The 22987-nt window shown below is 37.7% G+C and overlaps 8 protein-coding genes and 1 long non-coding RNA gene across 12 annotated transcripts in view; 4 read left to right on the top strand and 5 right to left on the bottom strand.

The window, feature by feature from the left end:
• Nucleotides 1-601: 601 nt before the first annotated feature.
• Nucleotides 602-2503, bottom strand: LOC111794811 (geraniol 8-hydroxylase-like). Its single transcript, XM_023676962.1, has 2 exons — nt 1480-2503; nt 602-1400 (listed from the first exon to the last, which is right to left on the bottom strand). The coding sequence occupies exons 1-2, from the start codon at nt 2467-2469 to the stop codon at nt 801-803; spliced, it is 1590 nt and encodes a 529-aa protein (XP_023532730.1). The 5' UTR covers nt 2470-2503; the 3' UTR covers nt 602-800.
• A 492-nt stretch (nt 2504-2995) lies between these two features.
• Nucleotides 2996-4597, top strand: LOC111795913 (probable sugar phosphate/phosphate translocator At1g12500). Its single transcript, XM_023678554.1, has 2 exons — nt 2996-3472; nt 3646-4597. Exons 1-2 carry the CDS (start codon nt 3173-3175, stop codon nt 4372-4374), a joined length of 1029 nt encoding a protein of 342 aa, XP_023534322.1. The 5' UTR covers nt 2996-3172; the 3' UTR covers nt 4375-4597.
• Nucleotides 3526-3795, bottom strand: LOC111795914. Its single transcript, XR_002815269.1, has 2 exons — nt 3736-3795; nt 3526-3562 (listed from the first exon to the last, which is right to left on the bottom strand). It is a non-coding gene; the product is annotated as an uncharacterized LOC111795914 (long non-coding RNA).
• Nucleotides 4598-5067: 470 nt separating the features above from the next.
• On the bottom strand, nt 5068-5805 carry LOC111796231 (stellacyanin-like). Its single transcript, XM_023678991.1, has 2 exons — nt 5637-5805; nt 5068-5494 (listed from the first exon to the last, which is right to left on the bottom strand). Exons 1-2 carry the CDS (start codon nt 5803-5805, stop codon nt 5133-5135), a joined length of 531 nt encoding a protein of 176 aa, XP_023534759.1. The 3' UTR covers nt 5068-5132.
• Nucleotides 5806-7154: 1349 nt separating this feature from the next.
• LOC111794982 (chemocyanin-like) lies at nt 7155-8653 on the bottom strand. Its single transcript, XM_023677202.1, has 3 exons — nt 8566-8653; nt 8319-8417; nt 7155-7663 (listed from the first exon to the last, which is right to left on the bottom strand). Exons 1-3 carry the CDS (start codon nt 8651-8653, stop codon nt 7155-7157), a joined length of 696 nt encoding a protein of 231 aa, XP_023532970.1.
• Nucleotides 8654-10069: 1416 nt separating this feature from the next.
• On the top strand, nt 10070-12661 carry LOC111794748 (probable aminotransferase ACS10). Its single transcript, XM_023676880.1, has 4 exons — nt 10070-10739; nt 10852-10989; nt 11547-11707; nt 11782-12661. The coding sequence occupies exons 1-4, from the start codon at nt 10245-10247 to the stop codon at nt 12635-12637; spliced, it is 1650 nt and encodes a 549-aa protein (XP_023532648.1). The 5' UTR covers nt 10070-10244; the 3' UTR covers nt 12638-12661.
• A 214-nt stretch (nt 12662-12875) lies between these two features.
• On the bottom strand, nt 12876-13412 carry LOC111796094 (protein LITTLE ZIPPER 2-like). Its single transcript, XM_023678785.1, has 2 exons — nt 13251-13412; nt 12876-13158 (listed from the first exon to the last, which is right to left on the bottom strand). The coding sequence occupies exons 1-2, from the start codon at nt 13352-13354 to the stop codon at nt 12969-12971; spliced, it is 294 nt and encodes a 97-aa protein (XP_023534553.1). The 5' UTR covers nt 13355-13412; the 3' UTR covers nt 12876-12968.
• Nucleotides 13413-16673: 3261 nt separating this feature from the next.
• On the top strand, nt 16674-18388 carry LOC111795505 (zinc finger A20 and AN1 domain-containing stress-associated protein 1-like). 3 transcript variants are annotated; one of them, XM_023677971.1, is made up of 2 exons: nt 16674-16814; nt 17449-18388. In XM_023677971.1, the coding sequence occupies exon 2, from the start codon at nt 17477-17479 to the stop codon at nt 17981-17983; it is 507 nt and encodes a 168-aa protein (XP_023533739.1). In that variant the 5' UTR covers nt 16674-16814; nt 17449-17476; the 3' UTR covers nt 17984-18388. The 3 variants fall into 3 exon arrangements, with proteins under 3 accessions (XP_023533739.1, XP_023533737.1, XP_023533738.1); XM_023677969.1 differs by having other exon boundaries at nt 16708-17025; XM_023677970.1 differs by lacking the exon at nt 16674-16814 and adding an exon at nt 16821-17025 and having other exon boundaries at nt 17342-18388.
• Nucleotides 18389-22420: 4032 nt separating this feature from the next.
• The window catches only part of LOC111794916 (kinesin-like protein KIN-UA), a 7526-nt gene continuing 6959 nt past the window's right edge, over nt 22421-22987 (top strand). Inside the window, exon 1 of one of the 2 annotated variants that reach the window (XM_023677111.1) lies at nt 22421-22952. In XM_023677111.1, coding sequence (XP_023532879.1) covers nt 22769-22952 — 184 coding nt within the window. In that variant the 5' untranslated portion in view covers nt 22421-22768. The remainder of the gene's footprint in view (nt 22953-22987) is intronic. The other variant, XM_023677112.1, reaches the window with a different exon arrangement.

Here is a 22987-nt window from a genome sequence, read left to right on the forward strand (position 1 = left end):
TTTTTTTTTTTTTTTTTTTTTTTTTTTCTTTTTATAACAAAATTGAATCTTGTTATTAAGAAATTGAGAGAAATAAGGTTAAAACCAAAAAGATCAAATAATTATCCACAAACGTTCTTATTCATATGTCATATGATTTAGGCAATTTTTTTTAATTACATTAACGCGATTCTCCAGGTGACAAATAGCAACAATACGATTCTCCAGGTGACAAATAGCAACAATACGATTCTCCAGGTGACAAACAACAACAATAACGACAAAGAGAAAGATGTGTTGGGATTGCACAACAACTCACACTCGATTCAGATGAACACAAAGAAATAAGACTCACTAAATAATTTTACAAATGATAGAAACTACATCTTCAAAGTTACGTGGATATATTATGATTTAGCCTATTATATATAGTTTTAACAGATATAATATATAACTATCTGCCGTATATAGTTTTACCGCTTTTTACGGTAAATAACTATTTATTATTTATGACATTTTATTTATATGTTATTTACCCAATTTTATATGTCATTTACAAAAAAAATACAGGTGTATATAAACTTTGACTAAGCTATAAATAAAGGCAGACTCCAACCTTTGATTAAGCTATAAATAAGGTGTAGACTCCATGTGATTAAGGTAAAGGTATAAACAAACTGCAGACTTCATACAGCTATAAACAAGCTGCAGACTCCATACAAGGCTATAAATAAGCTGCGTGCATACTCCATACAACTCCAACTTTTGAGTAAGCTATAAATAAGCAACAGACTACGGAATAAAAGAAATTGGAAATGTAATTAGGTTAGAAGGGGCACAGCTCGTAAAGGTTGAGCCTTTTCCACAGTAATACCAAAGTTTTCATCCATGTTCATATTCTCTGGCGTTACTCCTTCTTCAAGCTTCCAATCAAACCAATGAAGCAGCGAACCCACCATCAAATGCAACATCCTTGTGGCTAATGGTTGTCCAGGGCAAATTCTCCGCCCACTACCAAATGGGATGAACTCAAAGTTTCTGGCTTTGGAATCAGAGGCCGAGTCCAAGAACCTCTCTGGCAGGAACAAATATGGGCTTTCCCACACACTGGAGTCTCTATATGAGGCCCATAAATTGACGATTATTTGGGTACCCTTTGGAATTGTAAAGCCCGAAATGGCGACCTCTGATTCGGCTTTACGAGGAAGAAGTAGCGCAGACTGCAGGCGCAACGTTTCCTTGATGACTGCTTGTAAATAGGGGAGCTTGTTGATGTGCGATTCTTCAACTGGATTTCCTTTCCCAATCACTCGCGAGAGTTCTTCTTTGAGTTTCACCATAGTTTCTGGGTTCTTCAAAAGATGTGTCATCGCCCATTGCACGATTGATGTAGTCGTCTCTGTTCCTCCGGTAAATAACACCTACAACCATTTCCAATTCCAACTCAAATATTATTTATGCATCCAATGAAATAGAAACAGAGTATTGAGTGCTCCTCACCAATATTGAATGTTTGATTTGGTTTCTATCAAGGGGGATCTCGTTGTTGTCCTCCCTCATGTTGAGAAGATGATGTAGCATATCATTTTTAGGACTGAAATCGGGCAATTCCTGCATCTTCAACCGTTCATCAATCTTCCCATCGATCATCTCAAACATCTTTCCAAAATGAACGGTGATGCGCCTCCTTATACCCTGCATGTCCAACCTCTTCAGCACAGGGAAAAAGTCACTAATATTTGGTTTTCCAGCTTCTTCCATCAGTCCTCTCATGGTGACCTTGAATTGTTTGGCCATTTCAGAATTTGGGTCCGCCAAATCCACCGACCAAATCGAATAAGAAATCAAATTAAGGGTCGTCGTAAACACAGCTTCTCCAATATCCACCGCCTCGCCGTTCAAAGCGCTTCGTCGGATGTTAGCAAGAAGGTCGTCTATCCTGGTACGGCGGAGGTTTTGATTGGCGTCGAGAGTCTTAGGGGATAAAAGATGGGTGTTGCAGATTTTTCGAATGTTTTTGTAAGTGGGGGAAACGGGAATCCATGGGAAAGCTAGTTGACCGTGGTCGTAAGGCGATAGAGCATCCGGAACGGCTCTGAAAGATAGGAAATGGTCGTGGGTTTGAAGGACTTGCTGAATCGTCTCCGGGGAAGATACGACGACGGCGGTGACTTGGCCGAGTTTCAACGACATGATTGGGCCATAGGACTCGGCCAGTTTGGCTAGAGATTGGTGGGGATTGTCTCCAAGATCCAAGAGATTCCCAATGATCGGAAGAGGTCGTGGTCCGGGAGGTAGGTTGGGGTTTCTTCTCGCCGGAATCAGACGGAGGGCTATGAAAGTGGAAATCAGGCAGATTATGAAACCGAAGATAAGAAACTCCATCTTCTTCACTCGATAATCATGAAAGATCAAAACACAAATTAGAAATTTAATATAAATGGTTCGCTTGTGATTTGATCCACTTGTTTTCTTTTCATCACCATTCATCCAATCAGACTTGGAGATGTGGGATTTGAGGCGAAGACTTTTTGAAATTGCTTCTCTGTATTTGTTTGGTGGGATTCATAGTAATTTCAGTTCATTCAAGTGATATGGAAATGTTTCCCGTTGTGGCGTAGAAAGGCCCATCAAATAATGCGAAGCCCATAATTGGGCACAAGTTCTTAGCCCAAAGTTCATATGAAATTTCAATAATGAAATATTGGTATCTGTCTGTGGAACAACCCCACCACCGCCGTGGAGCCTTTTCCTTCCCAACACAAATCCCAATCAGCCACCGTATGGAATAGTATTCCCTACTTTCCATTTTAATAATGAATAGATACAAATGTTAGAAATATGGTTGCAATTCAATTCAATTCAATTTAATTTAATTTAATTTAATTTAATTAACAAAAAAGAAGAAGAAAAGGGTAAAGTAGAGGCCAGAGGGATTATTTTGACTACAAATACACGTCTGTCTCACCGACACTCTAATTCCTCCAAATAAATCTCCACCCTCCGATTACTTCCGTACCATCTTCCCCCTTATCTTCTTCCCATTCCCATTCCCATTGCCATCACTCACTCACTAACTCGCTCTACTGTGTCAACCCAAAATCGACACTCTCTTCCACTCTCTCTCTACAGCTTCCATAAGAGAGAGAGAGACAGAGAGAGAGAGATCCCAGAAGAAAAACTCCATTTCGTAATGGGGGAGGCACCCACCTGGGCCACCCGCCGTCTGAGCAACCCGAATCCGACGTCGTCCGATCACATCCTCGACTTTCAAACCGCTGGTCCTCCTGCCGTCCGATCCCCTGCCATTTCAACGGCCCTGATCGTCCTCTCTTGGTACCTCTCCAACATCGGCGTCCTTCTCCTCAACAAGTACCTCCTAAGCTTTTATGGCTTCCGTTTCCCCATCTTCCTCACCATGCTCCACATGCTTTCCTGTTCCTTCTACAGCTATCTCTCCATCCTCTTCCTCAAAATCGTACCCGCCCAACAGATCCAATCCCGAAGGCAATTCCTTAAAATCCTCGCACTCAGCGCCATTTTCTGTTTCTCTGTCGTCTGTGGCAACACCTCCCTTCGCTACCTCCCGGTCTCCTTCAACCAANTTCCTGTTCCTTCTACAGCTATCTCTCCATCCTCTTCCTCAAAATCGTACCCGCCCAACAGATCCAATCCCGAAGGCAATTCCTTAAAATCCTCGCACTCAGCGCCATTTTCTGTTTCTCTGTCGTCTGTGGCAACACCTCCCTTCGCTACCTCCCGGTCTCCTTCAACCAAGCGATTGGCGCAACCACGCCCTTTTTCACAGCCATTTTCGCGTTTTTGATCACTTGTAAGAGGGAGCCGGCGGGGGTTTATTTTGCGCTTTTGCCTGTCGTGTTTGGGATCGTTTTGGCGAGTAATAGCGAGCCCCTGTTTCACTTTTTTGGGTTTTTGGTCTGTGTGGGTTCGACGGCGGGTCGGGCTCTGAAATCGGTGGTGCAGGGGATTTTGCTGACTGCAGAAGGGGAGAAGCTTCACTCCATGAATCTGCTGCGGTTTATGGCGCCGATGGCGGCGGGGATTCTGCTTCCAGTTACGCTTTACGTGGAAGGGAATGTAGCGGCAATCACGGCGGAGAAAGCTCGGGAAGACCCTTGGATTTTATTTCTGTTGGTTGGGAACGCAACGGTGGCGTATTTGGTGAACTTGACCAATTTTCTAGTGACGAAACATACAAGTGCTTTGACATTGCAGGTGCTGGGAAATGCGAAGGCGGCCGTGGCAGCCGTCGTGTCGATTCTGATATTCAGGAATCCGGTGACGGTTATGGGAATGGCCGGATTTTCTGTGACGGTGATGGGCGTGGTGATTTACGGCGAGGCGAAGAAGAGATCCAAGATCACGACGCATTAAGGGGAAGATTTATTGTCTTTATTTATTTTTTTTTTTAAAATTTTATAAAGTTAAAAATTAATTGCTTTGATTCATTATATAATTACATCATGTTTTTGGCTTTGGGTTTGTAATTTGATCGGAGAAAAAAGGATTATCTATAGAATTAAAATGGAATTGTATAAAGTGATTAATAGATATGAAGGATTTTCCAGAGAATTAGTTGAATTTGTTTGGGAAAGAATTATGCTTTTGGATCTTGTTTTGTCACTTTAAGACTTTAATTGATTGGAGCATATAGGGAGAGAGAGAGAGAGAGTAAAGTTTTTGTGCTGTTTTTTTTTACAGCTGTGTTCTTATGGATTTGTTGGAATATGGATAAGATGGTCACCCAATTGCATGCCCCATTCTTTTAATCTCATGTAGTTCTTAGGGATCTAAGGCTTTATTTTGTCGGTTCAGATCTATTTCTATTTCTGGGTATAATTTTCTTCATTATTTATTATATTTAAACATATTGTTTTATTAAATGCTACTTTTCCAATCAATAAATTATTCTCANTTCTATTTCTGGGTATAATTTTCTTCATTATTTATTATATTTGAACATATTGTTTTATTAAATGCTACTTTTCCAATCAATAAATTATTCTCAATTTTATTTTTGGATAAAACAAACCCAAAATCCAAAACAAACATAAATCAAACATGGAATTATCAAACAGTCAATTGCAAAATAATAAAATAGATCAGTCAAACTGAAATCCCCCCGGTCAATTCTAAGCGATCATCAGACCAAGGATGCCAACCACCATGGCGACCAACCCAAATTTTCCGGAAATAACCGCTCTCGTGGCTCCCGATGCCGGTGGTGGCGGCGGCGGAGGCGGTGGAGATGAGCTGGATCCGCCGGGAAGTGGGGAACTGGCTGGAGCCATAGCCATGACCGTAATGACGAGCTTCTGATTTTTTGCACAGTGGCCCTCTTTTCCACTGATGAACCATTTTCTTCCAGGCTGAGTCAGTGAAACGACGTCGTGTCCAGTGTTCGTTGCATTTTTGTCAGTTGGTATTGTGCAATTGTGGAACTGGCCGCCGGTAACGTCATATACGTTGTCATCCTTCGCTGGGTATTTGAAAACTGAAAACAAGGGGAAAAAACAAATAATCCGACAACTATTTAATTGTTTCAGAAAAAGAAAAAAAAAATTAATAAAAGATTTGTTATTTTGATACAAAAATTAGTTTATTAATATTCTGAAAATATTTGAAAAATGACTTACTAAGATTATCGCCGACGTAGAATGTTTTGTTCTGAGCCCACTCGGTGTAATTGACACCAACCTTCCAACCAGCATCATCTCCGACGGTGTAATTGGTGGCCAAAGCGGAAGGGGCGAAAATGGCCGCAATGGAAAGGAAGACGAAGAGATGAGAGGTGGAGATCGCCATCGAAGGAGCTCGAATTTGTTGGGCTTTGAAATCGCTCGCGTCTGTAGTTGGGAGTATCTGGTTGTTGGGTTGGTGGGTATTTATAGATATGCTTGTTGAGTGCGGAGAATTGGAGAATAAATGGAGGGCCGGCCATTGGCGGCCGGCCGTGGGTGGCGGAAGGATACAAAAAGAAGAGGGCTTTTGACGGCTGGCCGTGGGCTGGCGGAAGGATACAAAAGCCAGCGCAATGCAAATGCCTAGAAAATTGATTGTAGATGTTTACAAAGAGCACTGTGAGAGCTTGTGTCTTGCGATGCATTGTTTCATCAGAAGTACCTCTCTATGAGTTTATAATATGCTTACAAACAGCATTTTTTTATTTCATTTTTTTCATTGGTTTTTAGATAATTTACAAATAAAATATAAGTCTCATTTAAATTTTAAAACACTAAAAATGTTAATTTTGAAATTTTATTTTAGAAGTGATGTTTAGAGTACAAAATTTATCAAATGCAACAAATAAAATATGATCTATGTTGCATATTTTTAATTAAGTTGAAGTATTTTGTATTATTGATTTTGAGCATTTTTGGTGACGTTTGATTAAATTCATAGTTGAATTTAAATATATTAGGTAGTACGTGTTTTATTTGTCAAATTTGANCTTACAAACAGCATTTTTTTATTTCATTTTTTTCATTGGTTTTTAGATAATTTACAAATAAAATATAAGTCTCATTTAAATTTTAAAACACTAAAAATGTTAATTTTGAAATTTTATTTTAGAATTGATGTTTAGAGTACAAAATTTATCAAATGCAACAAATAAAATATGATCCTGTTGCATATTTTTAATTAAGTTGAAGTATTTTGTATTATTGATTTTGAGCATTTTTCGTGACGTTTGGATTAAATTCATAGTTGAATTTAAATATATTAGGTAGTACCTGTTTTATTTGTCAAATTTGATATATATATATCATAATAATTTTAAAAAACAAAAAATGCAGTGAAAAGCCCCTCTTCATGATGCAATATGCTCAATACCCACTCCTAAAAATATTATTTTTTTAATTATTAGAAATTTAAATCTTCCATATAATATATATATAATTCAAAATTTGAATTAAAGTTATAAATGTAATGCTGCGTCAACGTTGATAGTGTAACATGAAGGCATCGTGATTAAGGAAGAATTTGTGTTGTTCTAAAATCAAAATAATAGAATTATTTTAGTGTATTTACGAAATAAATATAGGCCGAAATATTTAAATTCTAATAACAATAAGCAGCAATGCAGCTGCAAGAGAAGTACAAGAGGCAGCTCCATTCATACAATATAGAAAACTCAAAATTTCAATCCATGATTATGTCATTATTCCAGCCAGAGCGCCAACCGCCACTGCCAAAACCCCAAGATGCCCGGAAATAGCGGCTTTCGAGGCAGACCCGGATGGCGGTGGAGCAGTGGGGCTCGGACTGGGAACAGGCGACTGCGATGGTGGGATGCTTTCGCTTGGAGTTGGAACTGGCAAGTGTGGGGTAGTTTGGTTCTGACTAGGCGCAGGCGCTGAAGGAGGAGGGGCAGAGGTCGACGGCGGCGTTGGAGAAGAGATGGGCGCCAGGGGAAGAGACGACGGCGGGGGAGAAGCCTGTCCGCCGTTGGACGGTGGGTTGTCTACGAAAATGACAAGCTTTTGTCCTGACTGACAGTGGCGGGCAATGCTACATATGAACCATCTGGTTCCAGGACGTCGCAATGGAATGATATCGTTTCCAGTTTTGAGCGGGGTTTGGTTTGTAGGTGCGGCGCACTCTGCGAACGCCGTTACATTAACATCCAATACGTTGTGCACCCCTTTCTTATACTTGAATACTGTAAAAAAAAAATCACATCTTTTAGAACAAAAAGAAAAAGGAAACCTCAAAATTTGTCCCAATGAAATTTACATTTTGAAAAGGGTGGTATATATATAATGTTTGGGATTGAAGATTATTGGGAGTGAGTCGGTTAATTTAGTGGAAGATAGTGAGTTTACAAGTGATTAATACTATTTCCATTGGCTTGAGGCATTTAGGGAAGCGCAAAGTAAAGTCGTGAGAGTTTATGCTCAAAGTGGACAATATCATACAATTGTGGAGATTCTAACATAGTATTGTGAGCCTGGAAGGTGTAGTCAAAAGTGACTAAAGTGTTGAACAAATGGTGTACTTTGTTCAAGGGCTCCAGATAATGGAGTCGAGCCTCGATTAAGGGGCTATTCGAGAGCTTTATAAGCCTCAAGGTAGGCTTATAATGTACTTTGTTTGAGGGGAGGATTGTTGAAGATCATTAGGAGTGAGTCGTGATTCTTAACATCAAGCCATGAGAGCTTATGTTCAAAGTGGACAATATCATACCATTGTGGAGAATTATTGTGAGGATTAAAATACAGTATTATTATTTATTTTGGTATACTTGGGATGAAAACAAGAAAAGATGAAGAGAATAATTAAGGAGAAAGTAAAGAAGTGAGGGTGCAAGAATCCACCGAGATTATCTCCAACAAAAAACGTTTTGCCAACAGTCCAAGACGAGTAGTCGACTCCAAGGTTCCAACCCTGATCATCCCCCACGACATGATCGGTTCCTGCAACAACCGAAGAAGGGACCAAAAAGAAAGCAAGAAAGAGGAAGAGATGAGAGAAGTTGAGCATTTTGCAGCTACGGTGTTGGTCGGCCAGCTGAGAGCAGTTTAGTTATGAGGCTGCTTTGGCTTAGTGGGTATTTATATGCACCATTTGTTGGGTCCACCCGGCCATGCCCCGACACAACAAGAAAAAGATAGATTGGCCAGCTAACAAGCGTGTCATCTTTACTGAACATGGTTATATGGTTAAAGGGTGAAGGAGGTTTATATTTTAAGGTTTGTTTGTGACATCATATGTATGTCCATAAACTAAGGATTAAATATGCCAACCATGCTCAACTGGAGTGTACCTCTTGATTATCGATCCATATGTAGGTGGTATTAAGAAAAGACAAAAAAGAATTGAATATCTATGTTTGGGTTTTTTTCTTCTTCTTTGTATTGGGAGATGGGCTTATTTAGTGAGTACCCAATGAAGAAGAGGTTGATCCGGTGAGCCCAAGCACGGTAGTCAAACTTGGTCCTCCAACCCTTTATCATAATCCATTTCCAAACACACAAGGAACACAACAACAACAACAACGGATAGGATGAAATATGATTGAGAGTTGAAACACATCTGTATTAGCTAACGAAACTTGATCTGTTTCTTCTCTTGGCCTCAAACATCAACATCCAAATCCCTTTCCCTTTCCCTACCTAAGCTTCACCATCTCCACACTTTCCTCTAACCTAATGCTTCTCTCTCCCTCTCTCTTTTTCTTCCTCTATCTTAAATTTTCATCCCCATGTGTTTCCTCAATTTTGTAACAATTTGTTTAATACTTAAAACTTTATTCATAATGTTACTAAGGATCCCATCCGCCCATGCATTCGTCATAAATGAACGCCCAATTAAATTCTCCTAAGATTGTGGTTGAGTTTGGCGCTCAATTTTGTCACCATCAATTCCGTATTTAAAAAATTCTCAATATAAACAGGCAATTAAAAGAAAATTATTATTATTAATTTTATTTTAAAAATAACATATAGTTTTGGAATATTTGGCTGGCTTGCCTTGCTTTAATTTGGCTGATTGGGCTCTTGTGGCTTCCACATGGGTATTAAATTAATACCCTTTGTATTACACATGAAAAATGGTACATAGTTATATTAGGGAACATGTTCAATTCACATTTTCCTTTTTATTTATTTATTCATTATTAAAAGGGTATTACCTTTGATTTATAATATAAGTCTATTAGCATTAATTGGGTCATTTTCCAATTTGTTTATAATTCAGTATTTTTCAATAAAAAGAGCATTTAAAAACAAAATGAAAATAATTGTTATCTTTTTTAGAGAGTGAAATAGTAAATCCAAAATTTAAATTCTGTACTAATTATAATATACCATTTTTAAACAATTATTTTTTAGCAAAATGGGATAAATAATTATTAAAAAAAAAAAAAAGGATGGTTGAAAATAGAGGTAGCTTATGTTTATCTAAAATATAATAGAGCCAATTTCTTTCTCAATCAAAAAGAAATTTCGCAAATTATAATATTACTCAAAGGGTATTATGGTAAAATCGGAAACCCTTCAAAAGAAACATTCTTGGAGCCATTAGAATCGCGCGGAAAATCCCAATGTAAAAATACATTATAAATTCTTTTATTTTTTTAAATTCTTTTCGGAAAAATAAAAACTTCAAATAATTCAATTTTGTCGATTGTACTCTTCGAGTCTGCCGCCGGGATTTTGCGCGTCTGTCCGGTGAAAGAAACTCCTCGTCCCTCGCCGGCGGCAGATTCTCTTCCGGCTCCGGCCAATTGAAATGACTCTGCAATGACCCATACCCGATTCTTCCGGAACCGGAATTCCAAATCCAACAAAGAAGGAGAACCCACCACAAGCGACGGCGGAGGGACCGCCATGAGAGTTATAGTGCCTCTGCAGGGCATAGTTCAAGGAAGCGGCGGCGTCGTTTTGGGCTCTCTTATACCTTGCGTTCTCTTCTACTTTCTTCAGCTCTACTTGAAACGAAACCGGTCCGAGGCAACCGAGGATCCTCCATCTTCACCGGAGGTGGACTCTCCGGGGAATTCTTCGTCGCCGTCGAGTAATCAGTCCGTGGAGCTCTCTACTCTGCCTCGAACATTGTCTCGGACCTTCCTCTCGTCCAGGTCGAACGGGCCGGTCTGCGTTTCGGGTCGGGCTAATTCGATTGCCAAAGTTGGGGAATCTTCTATTTTCGTTGGAATGAAAAAGTTCTTTGAGGACCCATTTGATGAATTGGATAATCCGACGGGGATTATTCAGCTTTCTATTGCTGAGAACAAGGTGGGTGGCTTTATGCTTTTTGTTCGTTTGAATGTGTGTCAGCAAGAATTTTCTGTTCTTTGTTTATCGGTTTCTGTGTTGACGAATGTGGATGTTTAATTAAACGATGAAGTTGTCGTCGGACTTGGTGCAAAATTGGCTAGTGGAGAATGGAAGGGATGCCATATTAGGAGTAGGGAATCATAATGAGCTGAGTGTAGCTGGGACTGTTAGCTACCAGCCTTCAGATGGATTGATGGATTTGAAACTGGTAATCAAATTTCCTTGTCTTCTCTCTGTAATTAATATTTTGGAATCAGTTGGGTTGCCACTTGCCTGTATGAAGAATTTTGAACGGCTCTGATTTTTGTTCTCTTGTACATGCTTGGATTTGTGTTCTCTGCTACAAAGTTTCTAAGTTGTTTCAATTGCCGATGACTTTATTTGATGTGTGCCTTCGCTCATGTTAAAGCCTTCATCCTCTGTTTATCTACATACTTGATTGTTATTCTTAGCATGATCTATGAATATGGCTTTTGGAGACTTGAAAAACTCTGTTTTTGTTGTGTTTAGAGATTAAATTTAGTCAGGGTAATGCAAATTTTGTGAATGAAGTGGTGAGATCTCAATGAGTGAAGCACAAAGTTGACTCCAAAGAGCATAATGGTCAACATGGTGTATTGTATGTTTGAACGCCATCATATGCTTGTGCGTTACTTTGCATTTGATTGGTGTGAACCATATGAAGTTCCTTATAATGAATGTACTTTTGTTCAAAAGATTTACCTTGTCAAGCATCCATCTCCTCTGATATTCCAATTCTCACAGGCTGTGGCAAGTTTCATGTCTCAAGCTGTAGGGAACTCTGTTTCGTTCATCCCATCACAAATAGTATTTACAAATGGAGTGAGCTCTGCAATCGAAACACTTTGCTTTTGCATAGCAGACGCGGGACATGCGTTTCTTGTTCCTACACCATATTACCCCGGGTACTTGTTCGTTCCTCTTTCATGAACTATGGTTTCTAAGAATATCAATTGAGATTCTGAATCACAAAATGCAGTCTTGACAATGATGTAAAATGGCGAACTGGGGTGGAGATAGTACCTGTTCCCTGTCGTAGTGCTGATAACTTCAGTTTAAGCATAACTTCTCTGGATCGAGCATTCCACCAGGCAAGGAGTCGTGGCCTTAAAGTTCGTGGAATCATAATCTCAAACCCTTCAATTCCTGTTGGAAATCAACTTCATAAAGAAACACTCTACAAACTTCTGGATTTTGCCAGGGACAAAAACATCCACATAATATCAAATGAAATATTTGTTGGATCAACATATGGAAGTGAAGAGTTTGTGAGCATGGCTGAAATGATCGATTTAGAAGATAGCGACCGAGACAGAGTCCATATTACGTATGGCCTATCTGAAGACATGTCACTTCCTGGTTTTAGAGTTGCTGCAATCTACTCTTTGAATGAGAATATCCTGGCCGCTGCTGGAAAGCTGGCAAGATTCTCATCTGTTTCTGCCATAACTCAGAACCTCCTTTCTTCTATGCTTTCAGATGCACAGTTCATCCAGAAGTTCATTGGGATCAATAGAAAGAGGCTTGGAGAAATGAATAGTAAATTTGTTGCAGGGCTGAAGGAACTGGACATCAAATACATGAGGAGCAATGGAGGATTCTACTGCTGGGCTGATATGGGCAACTTAATCCGTTCTTACAGCGAGAAAGGAGAAGTTGAGCTCTGGGATAAATTGTTGGATATAGGTAAAGTTCATGTTATTCCTGGCTCTTGTTGTAATTGTATTGAGCCAGGATGGTTCGGATTCTGTTTTACTACTTTGATTGATAAAGAAATACCTATTGTTATGGACCGAATTCGGAGAATTTCCGAAGCTTGTAAATCTTATACTTGAAATGAAATTATTGTTCTGTAAATATGTATCAGTTGTTTAACTTTTCAAGCAATATTGGCACCTCTGATAGCCATAAGCATGTTTGAATCATAACCATTCTCTCCTTTTACTTGATTGATTAAGCAAACATATGCCAAAGAGCTAGAGTTGAACATTGTTGATATCTTGATCCTATATCATTTTTGTTCTGTAGTTTGTGTTCTTATGATCTGATTCCATTTCAAGATTCTCTAGTTTGTGTTCTTGACAAAGTGCACACATATATTGAATAAAGAGTCGAATACATTAAGAAAGGAAGAGATAAAACCATGTCACCCTCTGATGAATCCCATCATTTTCTCTGATCAAAATGTGGGAATTTTTTGTGAAACTCAGTCATTAAAGCCAAGTTCTCTTGATGAAGGATATTAGCTTTCTCCCTCAGCTTCTCATTCTCTTCAATTATAGTTTGATTCTCCAAATACAGCTGCAGATTCTTCAGCTCAATATCCTTCCCCTGCTTCTCTTCAAATGATCTCCTCCTGCTAAAATAAAAGCAAGCATCATTTTCAAATGAAACAAAAGTCACCCAAAAACATGAAAATTTTGAAATGGGGTTTTGTAAAAAAGCAACCTGGAAAGCCTCTGAACTTGAAGTTTGGACCTTTTTAAACGTCTCCTGTTCTTGGAAGTATGGATTTGATGAAACAGAATGCGTTGTGTTGCAGTGATGCACATTATTCTTCTATGCAGCTTCTTAGCTTTTGGTTTCCTTTGTAGCAGAATAAAGTGTGGAAGTTGCAGGGGAATGTGTGGGACTAAAGCTCATACTTATATAGAGGGTGTAGACTCACGGGAAAGAGAGGTGAAAGCAGATTGTAGTGATAATAATGGGTGGTGGACTTGTGATTAAGCATTCTTTATGTCCTGTGGCTAAAGCCATGGACATCGTTAACTACTAGTGCCTTTTGACACTACCTAATAATGGGCTTTCTCGCCTCATTCTGTCAAAAGATGCTTCAAAGCTTAACCCGGCCGCACTTTCTTATAATGGGATCATTACACTCATTCATCTACTTCTTACCTTAAAACATTTGTATTGGGTTAGTCTATTCGTTTCATTCATGCGTTTCTTAAACTTGAACATGAACATTTGTCGAGAGATGNGGTTAGTCTATTCGTTTCATTCATGCGTTTCTTAAACTTGAATATGAACATTTGTCGAGAGAGGCTTAAAAGCTCGACTCTATCACACTATCTTATAACAACATTAGTTTGTTCATCGTGCGTCCTTTTACATTAGTGTCTGTCAAGAAATGCTTTAAAACTCGACTACATCACACTACACCACACTTCGTTATAATAGAGTTCATTGGTTGTCGAAAGATGCGACCTTGTAGCGCTTTCTTATCGGGGTTTATGTGTTTCATTATTTTGGGTTTGAATAGAAAATGTAAAGAGTCAAATTTAGCATTGAGGACATAGGGGGAGGCCATATAGTTGGGTTAGTATGTTATGAGCATTCATTGAGGACATAGTGAGTGAATGAAGGTATGATGCTAATTTGTATATTTGTGTATGACTGTATTTGCAATGACCTTTTTGGTTCCACATTATCAAAGTTCATAATGATGCCTCTCTCCCTATTTCTTCTTCCATAACAATCATACCCTTTTTTTTTTTTTTTTAATTTTCTCACTCACTTTTTCCATTTCCCTTTCACCACTAATATATACAATAATATCTATACATACAGATTTGTATTTCTAAAAGTAGAATACTGCCCCACTTTCCATGAACTCTCAACCATTTGTGCTTAATTATAATGATTTCTTCAACTTGGATCTCATTGCCTCTCCAATAACTTAAATTTGTTGTTTCAGTTTTTGGGTTATATACATATTCACAACTTGGATGTCCCATTGTAGTTCGTAGTTGAATTATGCAGTTGGTAAACTTATATAGGAAGAGCACATGTAACGCGTTTGGTAGGGAGAGGTTTCAACACCCTTATAAATAATGAGATCTCTCACCTGGAATGAGTATGATTTCTCGATTTACTGCTGTCTACACGCAAGTACCCAATAATTGTAAGTTGAAATAATGAGGTTGGTTTTGGTCCAATATAAAAGAGAGGAAGAGAATAGAGGCACTACAAAGCCTCAGCCTGCACCTTGTTTCCTTACTTCCTTCACCGCCACCACTGCCTTTTGTACCAAAAAATGATGAGATGAAGAGGGTGGGGGGAAGGGGAGCTCAGATTATTGGCTTAGTCAACAATCTAATGAAGGGCTGGTGAAGTTTTCTTTACTATTATTATTACTGTTCTTCACCTTCAAGTATGTATGTTCCTTTCCTATTAGATTCTCATAAAAATGATATATGGGCAATCACATGCACGCTAATGATGAGATGCTATGCATCACTAAGTGTGTAATTGGCGTTATTCCTTGGTTCATTCAGTATCAATCTTGTCAAACTCAAACCCATTTCATTCATGTTGGTAATATCATGACACACACACACACCACCTTTCTCTATGCAAATATTTGGGCCTGCTTTTAGAGCGATGGGGGCTCTAGTTCAAGGCTCATCTCTTTCAGTGCTGTATGTCACGTGAGCATTATAGGTGCGGTGATAGTAGCCTCGACAAGCTTCGCTTCAAATGAGTATCACGAAGAGAGTAAGAATTGGATGAAGTGTCGAGGCAAAGCAAGATCACCAATATCTACTCTATTGCAATGCAATCATTTTCATTTTTCTTATTGCTACTTATCTTAGTCGGGTTCTAAATTCTCAACCAGTTTTAATTTGATTTGATTGGTTATTTGGATTAGATTTGATTGGTTATTTAAATTAGATTTAGTCATATCAAAGATTTGATTCCGTAACACTATATAATAGCCAATTTCATTATTCAATAGTACGAGAGATTTCTCCCTTGTAACATTATATAATAGCCAATTTCATTATTCAATAGTACGAGAGATTTCTCCCTTAACATTATATAATAGCCAATTTCATTCTTCAATAGTATGAGAAATTTCTCCTCCATTCTTAACGAGTGATATCAGGATTTGGGGGAGTTTTGTGTGTCACATTGTATTTCTTGGGTGACATGTTGGTGAGAGTCTTTGCAATGTGATAGTGATGTATTCACTTGTAACACTTTGTTTATTAGTGACTAGTTGCTACCCGTGGACGTGGGGGAGTTTCTTCTCTCCGAACCACGTAAGATGTCTCCTAGTGTAATTTCGTTCATCGATGTTGTGAGTACATTTGTTCCGGTTGGTGCACAACACATCATTTATATCCACTGCCCATTATAATTTAATTTTTTTACACTTCAAAACCCAAATTCCTTTCCTTGTACGTTTGGATGGGCTTACTGCGAGTTGGGCCACCGGGCCTTTCTGGCCCAACTACTATTGGAATTGGGTTGGATTAGTTAAATATTCGGGCCCAAAGTAATCATCAAGGGAGGGAAGCTATATGAAAATATCGACACGTGGCAATTTCAAGAATTGGGACACGAATTGATTTTAATATAATATAGTATATAATGTATTTCCTTTCCCGGCTTATTTCTTTAATTAAAAATATTTAAGGAAATTGAGAGAGAATCGAATCAATGATTCATTATGGTGGACCCTAACTACCACCAAAAATAGTAGCGAACATTTTGGAATTATGAAAATAATAATATTGAAAATTGCAAATAATCATGATAAATTATTTTATTTCATTATACATTCAGGAAAATAATTTAAAACTCTTTATTTTTGTCTTCATGTACTCATTATCCCAAATTCTTTACATGCGTTTTGGAATAAGATTTGATATTCTTAAAACTGCTTTAATAATAGGAAAAAAGAAAAAAGAAAAATAAGGTAAAAAGATTATTGTTAATATTTAATTCTGTTGCAAAAAGAAATCCCGTCTAAAATTACCAAAAGGCCCATTCGTATTCGCCAAGCAATCATCACAAAAGATTCTCAGAGAAAGGCAACCATCACGGACTGGATCATCTGAGCCGTCCAATGAAAATGAGTAGTGTCGTGGTGAGGATAACGAAACAATTGAACGGCTCAAAAAATGAGTACAATGTACATCTGTCGTACTGAAGCATTGCGCCGACATGGAAACCAAGAGGGCGCCGTGGAAGTAATGATAAACAAGGGGGTAGATTGTTGAATTGGTAATTCATCTGTATCGCTCCGTTACCCTCAAAATCCTCAACATAATCGGTTTTTCTCTGCGTTTCTTCTTCCTCTTCTTTCTTTCTTTCTTCTTTCCTCTCGTGGGTTTCCTCAGACTTTGATTCTGTTCTATCCCCTCAATCGAAATTGTTTCTGAGAGGGAGGGTTTTACAGTTTTTGAGTTGCTTCGATCTTTTGTTGGCTGATAAGGTGTGGATTTTCATTTGCTGTTTTGACTTTGGTTGAACCCGATTAATCTACCTCGTTTTTGTTTGGATTGGAAGAAAATTTTGGTTTCTTACTTTTTCCGTGCTTCTGAATCTATTTTCTTGTTCTTTTGTGTTCCTTGATCATTGTCATACATGGTTGTTTTCGTTTTGTTATATTTCAATGTTTTTGCGATTCTTTGCGAGTTGCGATTCTTGAAAGACTTGTCGAGTTGTGGATTTTCAAGGAATTTATCTAGATGTACTCTTGCTCATAATTTGTGAATTTTGTTGATTGAACCTTATTGGTTTCCTGGTAGTATTAGGGTTTTTGAAGCAAGAAGATGAAAAAGGGAATCGATCACAGATAAGTTCTATCATAATCCTAACGTCGAATTTTCGTTGTGCTATTTTCCTGAAATTACAGCGGATTTAAGCGAGCGCGTAGGAAAACCATGGGTTCAGAACAGAGCGATGGCACAAGCTACCAGCCGTCGGAGCCAAAGCTCTGCGCGAACAACTGCGGCTTCTTTGGTTCGGCCGGAACGGAGAATCTCTGCTCAAAGTGCTACAGAGACTCTCGAATCAAAGCCGAGCAAGCGGCTTCGGCAAAAGCAGCGATGGAGAAATCCCTTCAGTCCAAAATACTTAAGCCGTCTGAAGGTAATGCTCCGGTTGTCTTCTCCGATTCATCAGTGGATTTAGATTCGGCGTCGTCCTCCACAGGAATTTCTCTCTGTAATTCCGACAAATCGCCGTTGCCGGCTATTCCGAATCGGTGCCGGAGCTGCAATAAGAAAGTGGGATTGATGGGATTCAAGTGCAAGTGTGAGGGAACCTTCTGTGGGACTCACCGGTACCCAGAGAAGCACGATTGCTGTTACGACTTCAGAAGTGATGGGCAAGAGGAGATCGCCATGGCCAATCCCGTGGTGAAGGCCGACAAGGTCGAGAGGTTCTGAGAAGGATTTGGCTCTGAACTTGGTAAATTTTTAGTGGGTTTGTTGCTATTATTCGTCTTCTTGGTTCCTTTTTGTCCCTGTTTATTTGGGTTGGTTTCATGGGGGATTTGGGGGGAAGATCTTGCTTGGTTTGCTGCTGGGAAGTGAACAACTATGGTGAATAATGTAGTTTGATTCCTTTCGATTCTGGTATCCTTTTCGTTCACCCCAGTGTTTGTTAAGCCTAGGCAGTGGTTTTATGAATTTGAAGATGAACAAACATTCTTCATGAACCTTCTTTGATCAGACATGAAATCAATCCATTTGAATTCTGAATTCTGAAGCGAAAGTGGTGCTTCTTTTATTTTGGATCCAGTTGGAAATAGTGATTATGTCAATTTTAAAATCAGTGGAACATGTTCTTAATCTTTTGCTTTGTGGAAATTACTTTTGCCATGGTGATGATCCTTGATCCACTTTCTCAAGGTTTAGTGTTCCATGACTATTTTGTTTGAGATTGATAACAAAAATATACCAAGATTATCATTTTTTTTTTTTTTTTTTTTTTTTAAGGGGGGGATAAGTTGTTCTATGCCCTTATTTCACAGATGTACAGGTTGTTTTCATGGTTCAATTTCACAAATGTCCCACATTAACATTATCATTTGTAATGGTAAGTTTCTAAGCATTTGTTATATTTTTTCACTTACCAAAATACGCTTGCATCTAATTAATCTAGTCACATTTAATATAATATTTTGTCTTATTATTTAACATTTTTATGACTTTCTATTATTGAAATTTCCATGTATGATGAATGTGCTTTTCCTGTTGTGAATCAATTATATCACAAATTGATATTTTCTTTCCTTAATTGGTAGTGCTCATATTTTATTTTCATTTTTATTCATTATTATTCATTATTTTGTTCAACTTTTACTTTCCTTGATATTGCCCATTTTCATTTGCAAGTTATTAGTTTACAATTATAAGTCTAGTCTAGTGTGAGCCAATTTATATCTATTTAATCATCAAATTTTAATAATCATGAATTTTTTTAACACAAAAAGTTGAACTTTAAAGAACTTATTAAACACCATTTAAAGTTTATAAAAAATAAATAGACAAAAAAAAAATTAAAATTTAAAAACTTATAAAATATTTTAAAATTTTTAGAAAGTAAATAAAACAATTTGAAAAGTTGAAAACAGTTGGAATTTAACCTGTAATTCTGAAATAAATGATTTGAATAGATGAGAGTAAAGGTAGTAATATTGAAAGAGTGTTCAAAAGTTTCAAAAGTGAGGGTCGATTATTGGAAGAATGAATAGCAGTGGTTGGAATTTCTCTTTCAAATTGGTGATTGAGGTACCACATTATTATGGATGGATACCTATTTGCTGCAACATGGTCTACCTTAAACTCAACTCCATTCCCCTTATTATGTTTCACCTCCATTGACAAAGCTCAATAGATGCCAACTAGCATCTCGAAGCTAATGCCTCGATCATCTAATCCTACAATACTTGAACTCAAATTTATGTACTCGCACAACATTCAATATCATATAATACTTTAAAACACACCAAAGATAAGGAGTAACCAAAGTTTTCCTCTCCTATTTGACTCAAATTCCTTTAAGCATAAAGAAAAGTGTCGCCTTCCAACTTTTGGAAAATGGTTGAAAGTGTTGAGGAGTATCCAACACTACATCTCTCCAAAGCTTAAAGGGAAAAGAAAAGAAAAGAAAAAGGAAGCACCTTTATTTCTTGGGGGGGGAGGCATATGAGTTAAGAGAATGTCCCAAATTCAGACCATGATATGAGAGGTTAGAAGCAATGAAGCAAGAGTTTGCATTGCATGTGCACTCAATCAACAACTCCACAAAGCCTTATCCCACCTGTTATGGTAGCCAACACAGTTCATAAAAGTAGTGAGACCTCCACAAAAATACATTATTGAATGATATAGAAACCAATAATAAAGTCTGTGTGTCAAAATTCAAACTCCTCCTATCAACAATAAAGGCATGTCACCACAAAAAAAGCTAATCTTTGTGGATTGAGGATGAACATGAACATAAATTTAGAGGTCGATGGTTCATTTTAAACGGACCACCAGGCCTGAACTGCAACTTTCTCAAAGGGATAACAGCTTGGGTCAATAAGAAAAGTGACCAATAACAAAAGGCTGCCCATTTCATTTAGTGGATATTAGGCAGCTGCATGCTTAAGGTCTGCAAATGGTGGAGCACAACCTGTCCTCTCTCTCTCTCTGTTCTTTCACTTTCTCTATGGCTCCCTCTCTTCATTCTTCTTATTCAGATACTAAAATCATGTTCATCAGGTCTGAAATGACTTTCAAATATGTCCTAAAGCAATTAGCAAATTTGAAAAGTAGCGAAGTTTCGTTTCTCTTTTGGTTCTTTTTCTTGATAAAGAGTGTTGTGGGTGTGGGGCTGCTCATCTTTTTCAAACCCATTGTACATTCAAAGAATCTAACATGAAAAAATCTTGAGAGGCTTCGGTAATGGCTTCTACCAAAAGGTGTTGCCTAATATACTTTAACAAATAGACGATATGCATTGGTGTCACCTATTTTGGTTTGATCATTGATGAACTTGCAATACAAACACACACACACAAACAAGATTCTGTAGCTACATTTTTCACTCTCTTCAATTACTTCCTCTGTATTCTCAGCATCAATAATGGAATCTTACTCTGTCTTCAATTCCTGTTTCAGCATATGTAAGGATGATGACATTCCTATAAGATTTTAAGTTCTTAGCTCCAAGAATTTTAATAAATTTTGAAAGGTCAAACACTTGGCCTTGATTAATTAGACCTATTAACCACCTTATTTGGTGGCTGCTAAGGCTTCCCTTTTATCTTAAAACAAAATTATTTTCTTTCCTCATTCTGACTTGGATTCCTATTTCTGTTCACAGACATGTGTATTAAAAACAATGGTAGGTAAAGATTAGATAGAGCCTTTTCAACCATCAAAATTTTGCAGGAAAAAAACTTGGGCACTTGATGATTTGAGCTTCCCACCTTTGTTGCCTCCAAATATTATTATCATTGTACCTTAATCCAACCAAAGCTTCAGACCCACCATGTGATTAACAGTGAGTATCAACTCCTAAGATTTTTCTCCTCCATTTTTCAATTTCTTTCATGGCATTAACTTACATTAAAGTTCGACACCAACCATACATAAAGTTGGTATCAAGTACGTCACATTATATCATATATATATTTGATTTATATGGTTTTGTTTCATTTTTTTCCATTAAGGTTAAGGCTATTTTGATGGACTGAATTTTATTTTTTCCTGTTATAGTTCTTGTTGTTTGTCCTGTAGTCCCTATGGGTTAGAATTATTGGAGTGGGATGACAAACCAATAACATCAAATTTAAGCAATAAAAGTACTCCAAGAATGATTTTGAGGGGCCATACAATAGATTGTGAGGCCCCTCCTCTTGGGTTATAAAGGGATACATTCATTTTCTCTTATCTTTTTCATTATATGTAAGCTAAACCATGGATCGTTTACATATCATTATGTTGAATGAAGGGTAAATTTAAGTAAGTTTGGGCGTTTTGGCAGCAGCTGATTTCAAATTTTGTGCATGTTCTTGAAGAAAGAGAGCAGAAAAAGAAGAAAATGTCTTTTGCATTTACTTTTTCATGCAAAAGCTCTGTCTCTCTCACACACTCACTTTAATTCTAAATTCAAATTCATGGAACATTATAAATTTCCAAATTCTATCCCCATTACTAAAGTTTTTAATTAAAATATATATCCAACTATGTTATAGCGCCATCATGACATTCATATATAGATTCGGAAATCAAATTTGCTTTTGCTTTAAGTTGAATTTTAGATTTTTTTTTTTTTTTAATTTTTTTTTTAATATCTAAATGTCTCTAGAAGGTTTAGAAAGAGTCTGAAAATATTCTTTTGACACAACTAAAGTCAATTAGGATGTTACATGAAATACGACAAATTTAAGGATAATGAAATAGCATCTTAGACAAAATAGGACAAATTATTATAATAAAAAGTAGCATTGATTTTCATGAAAATTAAAACCCTTCATTTTTATGTCAATTTTGGCACTGCTTCGCACGAAAAACAATGCAGTTTGAGAGTTTTGACTGTTTTTAAATTAATAATAGTAACAATTTTAGTGTTGAAAAATTAATTAGAATTTAATTGGAACTATTTATAAAATTTTAAAATTGAAACTGTGATGGTTTAATTTTACTAAACAAAGAAAATAAAATTTTCTGTCAAAAGGTCAAAATGGTAAATTCGGAACGGCGTGATGATGTTAATGGTCACACGACGTGATTCGTTTTGTTAGTTAATACTCTCACGAAGTAATCTGGTGAGAGTAAGACTCGGGTACGGGTGCAATACTCTCACTAAAAACGGCGTCGTTTTGGTCTACATGATCCATCTTCAATCTCTTCTTCTTCTTCTTCTTGAACTCCCTATTCTCTCTTGTTGAATCCATAGGGCGAAGGTAGAGAGAAAGGTACCGGATTTGTGTGAATCACATCCCCCACACGATTAGGTCCACTTCCACTTCTACCGCCTGTTACTGCAGCTCCACGCTTCGCTTTCAGCATTTTGGGTCTTCGTTTGGGTCCCATTTCTTCCTTTTCTCTCTCTTTCTCTCAAATTTTCTCTCCGCCTTCTCTTCTCTGCTCTTTTCTTTTCTCTGAAAGCAAAAATACGCCATTCTTCAATGTCCTGCTAAACCCATTTCCCCAAACCTTCTGTCCCTCTTTGCAATGGCTGCTTCTGGGGGTACTGGTTATAGAAATGGCGCTACTTCTAGAAACTCTCTTAAGCCCGATAAGCCCTTTTCCCCTAATTCCCATCCCAAGTCTTCTCTTAAGTCTAAGTCTCTTCCCAATTCTGCTCTTCGTCGTAGTAGCCCTGCATCTCTCGGTGCTGCCAAGGATGACGGTGGAGGTTTGTTGTTCGCATTTCTGCCACTTGTTTTGGGG

Source organism: Cucurbita pepo, chromosome LG05, assembly GCF_002806865.2.
Source record: "Cucurbita pepo subsp. pepo cultivar mu-cu-16 chromosome LG05, ASM280686v2, whole genome shotgun sequence".
In the NCBI taxonomy this organism is placed as follows: domain Eukaryota; kingdom Viridiplantae; phylum Streptophyta; class Magnoliopsida; order Cucurbitales; family Cucurbitaceae; genus Cucurbita; species Cucurbita pepo.

Bases quoted from the DNA above. Each gene is read 5' to 3' on its own strand.
- LOC111796094 (XM_023678785.1), bottom strand. From the start codon at position 13,354: ATGTGCATCACTGCAACACAACGCATTCTGTTTCATCAAATCCATACT. The intron at 13,159-13,250 runs GTTGCTTTTTTA...TTATTTTAGCAG, and splicing joins CAAGTTCAGAGGCTTTCCAG to GAGGAGATCATTTGAAGAGA.
- LOC111794811 (XM_023676962.1), bottom strand. From the start codon at position 2,469: ATGAATGGTGATGAAAAGAAAACAAGTGGATCAAATCACAAGCGAACC. The intron at 1,401-1,479 runs GTGAGGAGCACT...AAATGGTTGTAG, and splicing joins AAATCAAACATTCAATATTG to GTGTTATTTACCGGAGGAAC.
- LOC111795913 (XM_023678554.1), top strand. From the start codon at position 3,173: ATGGGGGAGGCACCCACCTGGGCCACCCGCCGTCTGAGCAACCCGAAT. The intron at 3,473-3,645 runs ATCCAATCCCGA...CCCGCCCAACAG, and splicing joins AAATCGTACCCGCCCAACAG to ATCCAATCCCGAAGGCAATT.
- LOC111796231 (XM_023678991.1), bottom strand. From the start codon at position 5,805: ATGGCGATCTCCACCTCTCATCTCTTCGTCTTCCTTTCCATTGCGGCC. The intron at 5,495-5,636 runs GTAAGTCATTTT...CCTTGTTTTCAG, and splicing joins CTACGTCGGCGATAATCTTA to TTTTCAAATACCCAGCGAAG.
- LOC111794982 (XM_023677202.1), bottom strand. From the start codon at position 8,653: ATGTTCAGTAAAGATGACACGCTTGTTAGCTGGCCAATCTATCTTTTT. The intron at 8,418-8,565 runs GTGCATATAAAT...CGGTTGTTGCAG, and splicing joins CCGGGTGGACCCAACAAATG to GAACCGATCATGTCGTGGGG. The intron at 7,664-8,318 runs GTGGATTCTTGC...TTTTTTTTACAG, and splicing joins TTTTGTTGGAGATAATCTCG to TATTCAAGTATAAGAAAGGG.
- LOC111795505 (XM_023677971.1), top strand. From the start codon at position 17,477: ATGGGTTCAGAACAGAGCGATGGCACAAGCTACCAGCCGTCGGAGCCA.
- LOC111794748 (XM_023676880.1), top strand. From the start codon at position 10,245: ATGACCCATACCCGATTCTTCCGGAACCGGAATTCCAAATCCAACAAA. The intron at 10,740-10,851 runs GTGGGTGGCTTT...TAAACGATGAAG, and splicing joins TTTCTATTGCTGAGAACAAG to TTGTCGTCGGACTTGGTGCA. The intron at 10,990-11,546 runs GTAATCAAATTT...CAATTCTCACAG, and splicing joins GATTGATGGATTTGAAACTG to GCTGTGGCAAGTTTCATGTC.